This window comes from Periophthalmus magnuspinnatus, chromosome 21 (genome assembly GCF_009829125.3).
Source record: "Periophthalmus magnuspinnatus isolate fPerMag1 chromosome 21, fPerMag1.2.pri, whole genome shotgun sequence".
In the NCBI taxonomy this organism is placed as follows: Eukaryota; Metazoa; Chordata; class Actinopteri; order Gobiiformes; family Gobiidae; genus Periophthalmus; species Periophthalmus magnuspinnatus.
The window spans coordinates 3,594,471-3,608,004 of NC_047146.1; the positions used below are offsets into that span (position 1 = coordinate 3,594,471).

A 13,534-nucleotide genomic window follows, 5' to 3' on the forward strand; every position below is an offset into this window, starting at 1 on the left:
TCAGGACGCACGACACAATGGTCTACAGTCCAACAGCCAATCAGGACGCACGACACAATGGTCTACAGTCCAACAGCCAATCAGGACGCACGACACAATGCACGTTCAGACACTGTAAAAAAAATGCAATAAAGTGAGGAACAACTGTACATCATAGGATCACTGATGTTATTTTATGTAAAGGATGAAGAGAAAAGGCCCCAAAACTGACCCCTGTGAAACCCCTTTGTTCACACATTAGTCTTACCTATGAACTTTAGGTGAAGCGCAATAAGTTCATTTATTTCCTGTTTTTTTAGTCCCGTGTGACACAAAACAACTGCAGCAAAGACGTGACTCTGCTGTGGCAACCGTAGACTAAGCTGCGCGGAGGCTCTTAATAAAAACTGTGTCAGCGTGAGTGAATTAAAAGCGAGGGAATGAAATACGATCGTGTGAGTGTCATTCTATTGAAGGAGGCAATAAGGAACAACATTTGCGCTAACTACAGCACAGGTACAAGCGACGCTAATGACGGGAATGAATTAAAATGTTCTTGTCATATTTCAGTGTGATTAAACAGCTGACATTTCCGGTTTTAGCTCCGTAAAACCAAGTGGATTACCAACACTTCCTGTGAAATAATACTGCGTAAACGTGGTTAATTTAATAGTCCATTCACATTTTAGGGAATACTCGCACATGGCGTATGCATTGTCGAAGAATTGTCTGAATATCGTAGCCGAGATTATGCAAAAGTCAATATAAGGCGAGGCATTAAGTTAGTTTCCAATTCTATTTACGGCGCGATTTGACACTACACCATCATCAATGAGTCTGGCGCTATATAAAATCAGTTAGACATGAGCCCGCAGACTCCAGAGCGAAAGATTTCCACTCGCCGCCCCCTCAGAGAGTAACCGGAATATCAGAGAGACACTGATCTACGCCGTGATCCCGTCCCAAGGGTAAGAACTGCAGCTGCCGAGAGATACCAGCCGTACTCTGGCTCCACCGCGCTCAGGATGCAGTTGGCGTACAATATCAGTGAGACATAAAAAAAAAAAAGTCCCGTACCTCTGACAGTGACGGTGAAGTCCATGAGGTCGTCCTTGGCGTCGCACACGTACTGCCCCGCCTCCTCCTCGGACAGGGCGTAGATGGTCAGCTGCCTCGCCACGCCCTCCTCCAGGATCGAGATGTTCTTCGAGTCCTCCACCTCGTCTCCGTTCCTCTTCCAGGTCACCTCCGCGTTCGGCCTGGACACCTCGCACTCCAGGACCACCTCCTCCCCGACCGCGCGCTCCACTTTACTCGTCGATTTGCGAGGTCGGACGAAGCGGACAGGAGGCTCTGGGGGGAATTTAACAGTGGAGAAAATACAATAATGAAGCGTCACATTTGACTGATCATCGTTAAAATATACTCCTTGTGGATTTTTTATGCAGCTTCAGACCTTCCCTGTCGTGTCCAAGTTTTTAATTTTCTTAAAACCGTTAAAGCCAATGCGGCCTCATCACAAATTTAAAGTGTTTTTTTCTAATTATGACTTGGTTTGGTGGGATAATACCTGTGCTAAATATTTATACAGTTGTTCCTCGCCATATCACGGTTCACCTTTCGCGGTCTCGCTGTTTTGTGTGTTTTTTTTGCGCAATTTTGCATGTTTTTTTACAGCGTATGATCGTGCATTGTGTTGTGCGTCCTGATTGGCTGTTGGACTGTAGACCATTGTGTCGTGCGTCCTGATTGGCTGTTGGACTGTAGACCATTGTGTCGTGCGTCCTGATTGGCTGTTGGACTGTAGACCATTGTGTTGTGTGTCCTGATTGGCTGTTGGACTGTAGACCATTGTCCATCAGTCTCCTCCGTGCCGTGTCTCCTGTCCAGTACAGAATGTGTTCAGACAAATTTACATAAACGTTGTATCGCAGTGTGACTCTGAAGTGCTGTACGTTTGCAATTTGTTTTCTCCCCGACAAAACCCACGATGTCGATGAAACGTTCTGCACCGACAAAGACGCCTACGAAGGTTTGAACTTTGAGAGAGTTTAAACGAGAGAGAAATGTGAGAAAATGTGAACGCCTGTGTGAGAAAAGTGTATAAAGTGTGTGGTGAGGGGTTTTACAGACAAAAACAGAGAGAATAATTGTACAAAATAAAGCTCATACTTCGCGGGTTTCACCTGTTGTGGGTTATTTTTAGAACGTAACGAAGGACCACTGTATTTAGTTTTACATCAGTGTTGTCAGTGTCAGTTTGTGGAGAAGAAATTGAGAAAAGTACAAAAACATAGGAAGTTCTAAAGTTCTAAAACAGCATCTCTCTCTCGTCTATATCAACGACAAAAACTTAACTCCATCCAAAACGCAGAACAATTTACGAGCAAGGAAAACGGACTAAACATTTAACAAAGTAAAGGTGTCATAATTCATTTCTTTTTTTTGTGTCTAATCATAATTATTGCGCAATTTACACAGGTTTTAGCCATTTTTAAGCTTATGGTTGCTAGGAAAATAAGTAAAATTAAAGCTTCAACAGAATTAAAAAAACAGACAAAACCAGGTAAATTTTAAATAAAATCTTAAACAGAATTTTTTTCAGTATACTTTAGTGAAAAAGTACTCTACGTTAATCTTTTTTTCTACCTGCAATGTTGACGAAGAAGGTCATGGAGTCGTCGGCCGTGTCGCAGACGTACTCGGCCGAGTCCTGGACGGTGGTTTTCGGGATGATGAGTCTCCTGTAGACTCCGTCCTCCTCGATGAGAAGGTTCTGGCTCTCCTCCACCTGCAGTCCGTCCCTGTACCAGCGCACCACCGCGTTCGGACGGGAGATCTCACAGCTCAGGACCATGCGCTCGGACGTCTGCTGACACAGCTCCATCTGGGACTGACTCGGCGAGACGATACGAACCGGGGGCTCTGGGGAGACATTGTAGAATCCCTAGAGTTATTTTTGCGCAGTAGCTTCAGATTATTGCCATTATTCAACCCCAAAGACGTGATTGTTGTCAGTCGAAAGGACTTTAAGACACAAGATTAATAGGAAAAGTTTGTGGAGCCGATTCCAAACTAATAATAAGGTTTGTGGCGAATAAATTTGGGTATTTCCATCAAAACTGTGAATTTACCATAGAGTTATATAGGCCCCGCCCTTCACCTGAGATTACAGCATCATCACATTGTAAAACTTAAATAAAACTGACCAGATACCAACGGACAGAGCCTTTTCAGTGTATTTTTCTCACAACAATCAAGGATGTTTCCAAGAGATCCTTTTGAAATAAAGCTCTAACTCCGTAGGAATAAAAAAATTAAGATCATTTTAAAGATTTATATAGGATTATTAGGGTTCTGAGGTGGTTGTGTTTAAGAAGAGGAGGAATAAACCAATAAATTCTGTAAGCGAAAGGAGGTAGTGTGCAAACTAAGAGTAGATTCTCGCTCTGCACTTTCAGCAAAAGAGGAAACCAAGAGTGAATCAAATATTTACGGACAACAAAATCATAACCTTATGGAAGAACATGCTGTTTTTATGCAAGATGTTAAGGATATTTTGTTGTCCATAATCAAACATCACACATAAAATACGACTGAATGATATTTTTGCAACCAATGACAGATTTCAAGAGGACATTTGAAGATGCAAAGGTCAAGATTCAACCTATATGGACATCAAAATCGGGCAAATGGAAGAAATACTTTGCTGTCCATATTTCACTTTGAGAAGAGAGTCAAAATGTCAAAGTGCAGATGAGAAGAATAAGAAAAGGTCGGTTCGTTAGTCATACTTGTGAGTGACGGGCAGGCCTACACAGACTGTCCCCGCTTTACCTGTGATATTGAGCTGGAAGAAGATGGAGTCGTGGTTGGTGTCGCAGACGTACTCCCCCGAGTCCTCCACCCGACAGGACGTGATCTTCAGTCTTCTGTACGGGCCCTCCACCTTCAGTTTGATGTTCTCGCTCTCCTGAAGCTTTTGTCCGTCTTTGTACCAGCTCACGGCTCCGTTCGGCCGCGACAGCTCGCAGCTCAGAATCACCTCCTCTGGGACGTGACGGTCCAAATGTACGTCCTCTTTGGGGTAGACGATCATGACCGGAGGCTCTTTGAATGTACAGCAAAGACAAACCATAACCAAGGGACCATTTAAGCAGAGCAGTGTTCAAAAGGACCCAATGGATGAGGTGGTACCGCATTGAAGCATGGGACAAATGCAGGACAAATTTCCCTACAGGGACAATAAAGGGTCTCCTACTTATCTTCAAATCTATCCCTAGTGGTGTTGCTATAGTGGTTTTTAAAGGCGTTTAAAGACCTTGGCTTCCAGGGTTCACCAATCGACCAATCGCCCTTCGTCTACACTACGCTCTCGTCTCTCCCTTAAAGCCTTTAGGCCAGACATATCTTTCAAAAACAAATCCAACACCCGTGAATTTGAGTATTTTTCGTCTCATCCGTTACCTCGTACAGTGACCTTGAACATGACCACATTGTCTCCGGTTCGGCAGGAGAACGTTCCGGTGTCTGATAGCTGAGCTGAGAGGAGGGTTAGAGTCCTGGTGGTGCCTTCAGCCTGAATAACTATGCCCTCGTTTGGTTGGATCTCTGCACCGTCTTTGTACCACTGCACTTCCCCCTCAGGCATGGAGACTTCACAGGACAGTACCAGCTCCTCCTGCTCCACCACGGTCCTCAGCAGATCCTCCTCTGGGATTTCTCTGAACGTGACCGGAGGAGCTGCAACACAACAGCACAGACATGAGGCGAGGGCCAGGGGTGCGCTGTTCAGAGGGCCATGCAGAGGCTACATGGGCGGAACATGCTCCAGACTGCCATCTAGAGGACTAATCATGTTAATCCGCTAACTCTATAAGCCGAGGGGACTCCCTAAAAGTTCGGCATTCTGTCTGGGAGCTGGACTTAACATTCTTTTGCAACCATAGCCCTTTTAGACTGCTCCACAGTTTTTTGGGACCACAAGACTTTTTGACAAGAAAGCGCTGAATTAGACCATAGCTAGCCTCCATGTTTCAAACAGGAAGTGAGCATGGACACGATTTGGCTCTATCAATTCACTTTCTACTGAAAAAGTGTTGCCCCTTTCAATGTAACTGCTGCCGTCCACCTGCCAAACCAGCGGTGCAGGCGGGAAGGGACATTATCTTCAACACCTTCTCGTGCCATGGCTCTATGACACTCATGCTTGGAATTTAGACAAAGGAAAATTATAATAAACGTACAAGTAAAGTGTAATTAACAGAAAAATAAATGTCCCTAAACCTTACTTACAGCTGATGATTATGAACTTAGCTTTGACTGACATGGAACACTAAGTCCTGCCCTCAAACACAGAATGTTTAGGGAGTCCCGGAATACATGGGCGTTTGTAGATTTCAGTGATGGAATGACCAGAAGCTAGCACAAAAAAAAGGAAAAAAATCTGGAAAATGAGGATTACGATGGAGGCGCTTCTGTTTAGATGTTAGAAGCCAGCGGGATGTAGAAGTGACCAAGGAAAGACTAGATTTCACCTTGGTCCAATGAAACGGACTCGTCTTTGGAAACAGGCAAAAACGGCTGTGAAACTGCAGGGGGCGCCGTCTCCCGTGTGCGCCCCGCTTCACGGCACAGCTCAGATATTGGCAGGTGCTGGTTCGGGTCGGTAAAGTGACAGGTGCGGCTGCTCCTGTCAAACTGCTCATTCTGCTCTGGGACCACTGTGCCCGAATCCGCCTCTGGAACAGCTGAGGACCAAAGGGGGCACTATTGCAGCTCACATTTGACTTACTTTAGGCAGCAGTCTCAGCAGTTGCGATGTTTGAACTTAGCATTTTAAGTACGTTTTAACATTGATTTTGAAAAAAAAAAAAAAAGGAAATTATGCAAGTTTTGGCTCTTGTTTATTATGGTTACTAGATGACAAATGGAATTAACTCTACGTACGTCATGTCTGCTCCCCATGTCCAACCAGGAAGTTTTTAAAAAAGTATTAGTAATTAGGGAGTGCTAAACATGCATTTTTTTAGTAAAATCTTAATGTCTGGCAATGTTTTTAACAATGAAGTATGAATTTTTAAGCAGCTTACAAACGGTAGCGCAGGGACAAGTATTGAACGTTATTTGCTTGAGTGATAACGAGGTAAATATCTCTAAAGCTAAAGTGACTGCCTCTCCAGGTTCAGTTGGCGGTCAGCAGGTGCAGAAGACATTAGTAATCAAATATCTTCCAGCGGAGATCCTCACATGTTTGTATGGAGCTGTGTGTACCGAGCTATAAGTGCGTCAGTGTGAACAAGATGTCCGAGGATTTACCACGGAGTGATGAGTGATTCAGAGCTACGGACTATTTTTAAATGGATTTTTTGCTAAATGAGTAAAGGCATTAGAGTCAAATACACCTCAAATTTCAGGAATATGTTGAGTAATTTGATCTCCTACATCTGTTTTTTCCAGGTATTTGTGCTTAGTGTCATGGCTTTGTGAAGTTGCGAAGATTTCAACGGACGTGATTGCAGTTTAAAGGGATTTCTTGAGGAAAAAGTCCTACGTCTTTGTTTTTTTTACTTACGCTGTTGTCGCACAAGTCTCTGTGTTTTGCAAAGTGCTGTTACGTGTTTCATCAGTAATCTGCTTTTATTTGGCTTTTACTAACTTTTTTATAAAGGTAAATTTCATCTTTTGTGTCGGTACTTTGCGTCTTACATGTGTGAACTACAGTTGGAACCTAATAAATGATAGATAGTTTGATCTACTGCAGTGTCGTGTCCATTAGTAGCGAAGCACTCACTGAATCGTTAGTGAGTTCAGAGTTTTCAGATCACCTGCAACATCCACCTTGAAACTGATGGAGTCGTCTACGGCCTCACACTGGTACAGACCGGTGTGTGTGACCCGGGCGGAGGGAATGACCAAAGCCCTGAGCCTGTCCACGCTCTGGAGCTCCAACTCGGACCAGGGCAGAGGCATCTGTCGGTCTGCGCCGCACATATCCTCCCGCACCTGTCCGTCTGTGCCACACCCGCCCTGAGGCGCCTGTCCATCTGCGCCACACCTGTCCAGAGGCGCCTGTCCATCTGCGCCACACCTGTCCAGAGGCGCCTGTCCATCTGCGCCACACCTGTCCTCCTTCACCTGCCGTTCTGGGCTCTGAACACCACACTCGCCCTGGGGTAATAGCATGTGCCCGTCTTTGTACCAGACTTGGGACACCTCAGACTGTAGCATAATGGGGCATCCCGCCTCCGCAAACTTGTTCTTAGCCACCAGGGGGAGCGTGGAGAATCTCATTGGAGATGCTGTAGTATTAGATTTGCAGAGCACACGTGTTAGGCTTCAAGACACACTGTTCAGGCGTAAGATACACTACCAGTCAGAAGTTTGGACACACCTTCCCATTCGATGTTTTTTTGTTTTTTTTGTTTTCTTAATGTTTACTACTGTTTACATTGTATATACTGAAGGCATTAATTACATGAAGCAAGATGTGGAATTATGTAGTAACTCTTTTCTTTCTTGGCAGCGCTGCAAACCCTGAAGTCTCCTGAAATGGTTTTCACTTCGCAGCTGCGCCACGTCAGGTTTCATTACAAAGAGCGCGTAAAGCAGTAATCAAAGCAAAGAGCCGCCATTTTTGAAGAGTTGAAGAAGAAAGTGGGACTAAACACCAGAACTCTTTTCAAATAGAGCCGCTAAACTGGGCGGTACCTGGGTCTGGACATATGAGGAACAGTGTGATCGGTCCAGAAATATCCACACGTCAAACTCCGCCCCTGCAGCCAGGTGTTTATGATCAGAAACATGTGTCTCTGATCAGGGCAGTCCTGTGTGATGTTATGTAGTACTTGAAATTGCAGTGGCCACAAAGCTGCAGGTCACACTTAGACGTTTTTGACCAGAAAGCCGCAAATTTCCTTAGTTTGCACCAAAACTGACCAAAACATGACTAGGAACGATAGACGATGTTATTAAAACACCGTCTACACAGTTTAGCAGCAGCAACAGTTGTTTAGTTCCAGTTTGATGCGTTCATAGTTTTGATACCTTCAGTGAGAATCTCCAATGTAAATAGTCATGAAAATAAAAAAATTAAAAAAGCATTAAATGAAAAACTGCATCCAAACTAGACTGGTAGTGTCCACAGACTTCACCTTGCACGTGGACTCTAAACGTGACTACATCTTGTGCGAGGCTGCAGCTGTACAAACCGGCATCGCTCGGCTTAGCACAGTGCACCATCAGCTTCCTCACGCAGCCGTCTCGCTTCATGTCCAAACCCGTCCTACAGAATAACTCCACCTGGTCTCTGGCCCACGTGACCTGCGCCGCGGGCTCCGACACCTGGCACTGCAGGACAATGGGAGAACCCACGGCCACGAGCACGTGTTTGTCTGACAGCGCGAGAGGTAAGATGTGAGGAGGAGCGCGGCCTGAAAGAGGAGGGAGAGGGTTTATGGGAGAAACAGCAGGATGGACTAAAGTAGGGTAGGGGGATACGGCGATAAAGATCTAATCATGATCTCATCGTGAGGCAGTGCTCTGTTTTTTAATGCAGCTCTAAAAACCATAGAAGTATAATAAGATCTGGAAGACGACCCAAAGATGATGTCGTGATGGTTTCAGTTTGCTCACCGGTGCATGAGGCCAATGAGCATTACTTCCTGAAAACCTATCAAGTCCTGCCCACCATATGATGACACAACTGTGAACCACGTGATCAGATCTGACCAATCAGAGGCTAGAGCAGAGCTAGCGTAAATTCAGAGCGGGATTAGGCTAAATCTTACAAAGCTAACGTTTAGGCATCCCTACAAAATTTTAGAATCCTTACAAAATCCGGTCTTCGTGAAGGCTGTTGATGCCCTGTCAGCCGAACACAGTCTGATCGCACATCAATACTTTGCGCTCTAGGAAAATTCTTTCTGCGCCAGTGTTGCAGCACCTGGAGCGGCCACTAATCCAACTTCCATCAGGACAGAGGGACAGTGACTCATCCAGGTCTTATTATAGCTCCATATCTAAAACATTAAACTCTTTTCCCCACCCACTCCTCCTATTGGTCAGTCTCTGTCATGTTCTGAGTGAGTGACAGGTGGATTTAACCTGTCACAGTGAAGAGGGAATGTTCAGAAACAGCAGATTACGTTGTTTACCTCTCAAAGATGGTGTGAAGATATTAGGAAATCATGATCTCTCTTTAAGAAAATCATGAAACACATTTTTTTGGCATCGCCCATCCCTAAAGCTATGTCACTACAGAAGATCACCTTTGACGTCCACCTCAAACTGGACCATATCTTCATTTGTGGAGCACTTGTAGACACCACTGTGCTTTGGTTCTGCTGAGTGGATTTTGAGAGTTCGGACCAAGCCCTCCTCGAGTATTTTTGTGTTAGCATCTGGATGGACCTTCTCTCCGTCTCTGGACCATCTGACTTCTGCAGAGGGTTCCTGGCTCAGCTCACACCGAAGAACCACAGCAGAACCTTCACACACTTCCTGTTTTCTCTCTGAGTCTGGAAGCTCTAAGAACGTCACTGGTTTCACTCCTGACTCCACATCTGACACACAAGTGGATTCAGTTATCCTCTCAAATCAAAGAGAGAAGTTAAGAGTTTAAGAACATTATGGACAATGGCCCCTAGAGGCTCAGAGAGAATTACACAATTTACTTAAGTTAGACACAAAACAAACTGAAGAATCCAAGTGAAGCAGAGGCACAGCAGATGGAAGAGTGAGTGCAGAGCGTTAGAGCATTTAAAACCACAGCGGTTACAGCTCAGGCAGGGACCAGCTCTGGAGGTCCAGGAGGATTCATTACACTTTGGTTCAGCAGCTTAGATCTGCAGCTGGAATTCCACTGTACACTGCAGTAGTGTTAGCCTCTAGATCATGGAGCGCGTGGGAGTTTGCAAATGTTGTGAATCCATAATATTTTATTTTTGTTAACTCTGGTGCATCACAAAGTTACACGAGGAACCTTATTTATCTGAAGTCTCTTAAGCCTTCCAGAAGCATCTCCGCATGAAGAGTTAGCCAGTTAGCCGCCTGTGGCCGTATTAGTAGCAGCGCACACGGTTAGCGTCGTTAGCTGCACTGTCACCTTGGACATCCACAGTGAACTGGATGTCGTCGTCTTTAGATTCACAGCGGTACACGCCGCAGTGCTGCCTCTCCGCAGAGGGCACATACACGCTCCTCTTCTGGCCCTCGGACTGGATGTCCACTCCACTGTCGGGCAGAAGTTCCGCCCCATCCTTGTACCATGTGACCTGGCCTGAGGCGTGTGAGAGTTCGCACTGCAGAGCCAGAGGATGGCCCTCCACCACAGACTTCCTCTGCTCCTCCTCCGGCAGAGCAGAGAACCTGAGCAGCGGAGCTAAAACACACGGGAATGACAACTGTAAAACAGGCAATTTAACCGGGGACATTTGAGAATTAGAATAAGCAGGAACACTACTATTATGTGCTACAATGCATTTTATGTGACCAAAATTGAAACACAAATGTTCAATGTCACAAGACTATTTCTGTGAGTAAGACCTTTATAGCATTGGGCTGTTTGTAGTTAGAAACATACATTAGTTATAGACCTGAGAGGCGTCTACAGCTCGTACAACCCAAACCACACACACAACTAGAGGTGGGTTATCATTAGGGCCTGTTAATGCTAAAAGCCGTAGCATTAGCATTAGTGCTCTTCACCTTTGACCTCCACATGAAACTGCACTGATTGGCTGCTCGTGTGGCAGCTGTAAATGCCAGAGTGCCCTGGGGCGGCTGTGACGATGCTCAGATGCCGCTTTGAGCCATCAGACAGTGTCTTCAGAGCAGCGCCCTCACTGACCGGAGCTCCATCTTTGAACCATGACACAGGCTCTTTGGGGTCGGACACTTCACAGGTCAGATCTATGTCCTGGCCCGCGTCACATGACCTCTGCGTGTGTCCCACCGCAGTGAGAGTGACTGGAGCTGAGGGCATCACCAAAACAACGTTATCACCGAGACTGAAACAGAGTCTCAAAAACACATGAGGACTGAGGTTAGACATGCCACAGCTAAAGTTATTTCCTTCTGTTAGTGCTACAGAGACAGTTTACACTGAGGGAGAGACGAGCCTCTTAGACACATCTAAGTCTTATCTAACACCAACAGGTTCAACTTAAACCATCTGTCACACTGTCTCCCAAGAGGCTTGAATAAACTAAAGATTTCAGGTTCCTGTAGAACACCTAACCACAGCCTTAACCATTGGATAAGTTTCACCTGGAAACTTTGGGTCATAACGTTTTAACAAGACAAAAGACTTTGTCCCTCAGACAATTACAATGGATTTATAATGGACTGTTGTGGGATTAAAGACAGTCTTGATAGCATTTGGTTTACAGCACTAGCTAAATCTCTATTATAAAATGCACATAGTTTTCACCTATGGCCTCAGACCAATCAGTTCATTTATTGTCCAATTTCATTACCTAAAACACAGATCAACACTATTTATATAAAGATGTTTAAAACACCCAGATCTGCACCTGCGCTGGAGTCTATCTTAGTCTATCTATACGTACAAAATGTCCAAAAGTCTTTTGATTCTAAATGCCTACCCCTGTCTGTTCCATTGGTAATGCTAACCATTGAAATCACCTGCAGCCACCTTATTCGCAGTGACTCTGTCAACGCAGTGATCTCCAAAATTTTTACAGAAATCGAACTCCTCTGAGCCCTTGGAGGCTGCTTTGGTCTGAGCTGCAGTCTGCTCGGTGTGAGACATCTGAGGAGTCATGGAGGAACCTTCTCCCTCCTTCTGATGGAAGCCTGAACTTAGTGTTCTCTGCACAGATGTGATCTGGGACTGGTTTGATTCAGGTAAATGACAGACCTGTTCCGGTAGGTCACAGACAGACTGAAGAGAGTTACCCAAGACACTCTGGGAGCTGTACAGATGTGTCTGACCACAGGGAGCGATGTGCAGGCTGGTCTGAGCTTCAGGCTGTATACACTTAAGAACAGTCCCTGAGATTGGCTCTTCATAGTTGAATTTGTTGGGACAAAACTTCTCGAGCTCCTGAGCGCTAGAGTCCCTCAGGTCCTCGCACATCTCTGCAGTTTGACAGATGTTCTGACAGTTTGTCCTGGACTTACTCAGCTCCATGCAGTTCAGATCGGCTAAGGTTTGGGTGGACAGGATACTCTCCGGTACAACTGCAGACATGGAGCCTGCACTGTGGAGGTCCTCCCATTGGACTGACGAGGTCTGACCTGTGTGTGCAAGCTGCTGTGGAAGGACTTGTGCCAAATGTGCAGTATTTAAACACTGTTCTGACAAAGTCTGGACCCTGGCAGAGTCTGAGACTCTGGCAGAGTCTTTGTGTGCAGATCTAAGTGTGTCTAAAGACTGGAGTGTCCTTGTCCCTTTAACCCCAGGATCAAAGGTCACATGTGAAACATCTGTGTGAAGAGGGAGCTTAAACTGTTGTGATGAAGCTTCAGCGTGAAGAGGGAGCTTAAACTGTTGTGATGAAGCTTCAGCGTGAAGAGGGAGCTTAAACTGTTGTGATGAAGCTTCAGCGTGAGGAGGGAGCTTAAACTGTTGTGATGAAGCTTCAGCTGAAACCTGTGCACTCTGGAGCTGAGGCAAAGGTGTGCCCTGTGTGTGCACAGGAGGGACTGAGAGAGCAGGTCTGGTACAGGTCTGATGTAGCAGGTTGGACTGAGAAGAGGCTGTGGGGGAACTTCTGTCCTCGGTCTGAGGGACTGTGTGCTGTGTGAAGTAAATAAAGTCCTCCCTCAGCCCTTCTGTGTGTCTCTCTGTAAGGCTTTGAGCTGCGGAGTTTACACAGACTGTGGTCTGAGCATGCTCAGTTTGTTTTGAACGATCATTCAGCCGTGTTAGGACAGCCTCAGACTCTGAGACCTCAGACTGTGTTTCTGTCACAGATTCACCCACGAGCTGAAGAGGCACATCACAAAAGGCTTTTCTGGAGATGGACTCAGTCTTTTTTTCCAACAGTTGGTTCAGTTTCTTCAGTGAAGCTGCTTCAGCCTGTGACCTCAGAGTAGGGCGGAGAAATGGATTGGAATGTTCTGGATTTATTTTGGTCTTTGGTCTTCTGTTGCTGCAACCAGCAAAGCAGGTTAGAGCTGAAGAGGTGACCTCCTCAGGGCCCTCCTCCTCTGCATCATGCTGCTCCTTTGGCTCCTCCCCTGTTCCCTCCTTCTTTTGGCTCGTATCCTCTTGACTCTCATCCTCTGGGCTCTCATCCTTTGGGCTCTCATCCTCCTCCACTGGGCCCTTGTCTTTTCTACCCACTTCGTCTCCGTCCCTGCTCCTCTCTGGTCCCTCTTCATCTCCAGCCCTGCTCCTCTTTCTGTCCTCTTCCTCTTTCTCTCTGCTCCTCTCTTGGTTCGAGGGACGCGCCGCTGGGGCTAAAGGCAGTAGTGGTGCACAGAGAAAGGTTTCAGTCGTAATCGTCTCAACAGAAAGTGTATCATGTGGGTTAGCATGGAGTTATGGAGAATCCATTGCAAAGACAAACAAGATGGCCCAGATTGG

General features: G+C 45.9%; 1 protein-coding gene across 1 annotated transcript in view; it reads right to left on the reverse strand.

Annotated features, from left to right (window-relative positions):
* LOC117389450 (obscurin-like) overlaps positions 1 to 13,534 on the reverse strand; it is a 71,012-nt gene that overhangs the window by 28,502 nt on the left and 28,976 nt on the right. The window contains exons 14-24 of the mRNA XM_033987128.2: positions 11,614 to 13,407; positions 10,687 to 10,953; positions 10,085 to 10,360; positions 9,249 to 9,542; positions 8,133 to 8,411; positions 6,807 to 7,280; positions 5,517 to 5,729; positions 4,447 to 4,722; positions 3,817 to 4,089; positions 2,629 to 2,904; positions 1,057 to 1,332 (exon numbers count right to left, since the gene is read on the reverse strand). Coding sequence (XP_033843019.2) covers positions 1,057 to 1,332; positions 2,629 to 2,904; positions 3,817 to 4,089; positions 4,447 to 4,722; positions 5,517 to 5,729; positions 6,807 to 7,280; positions 8,133 to 8,411; positions 9,249 to 9,542; positions 10,085 to 10,360; positions 10,687 to 10,953; positions 11,614 to 13,407 — 4,698 coding nt within the window. The remainder of the gene's footprint in view (positions 1 to 1,056; positions 1,333 to 2,628; positions 2,905 to 3,816; positions 4,090 to 4,446; positions 4,723 to 5,516; positions 5,730 to 6,806; positions 7,281 to 8,132; positions 8,412 to 9,248; positions 9,543 to 10,084; positions 10,361 to 10,686; positions 10,954 to 11,613; positions 13,408 to 13,534) is intronic.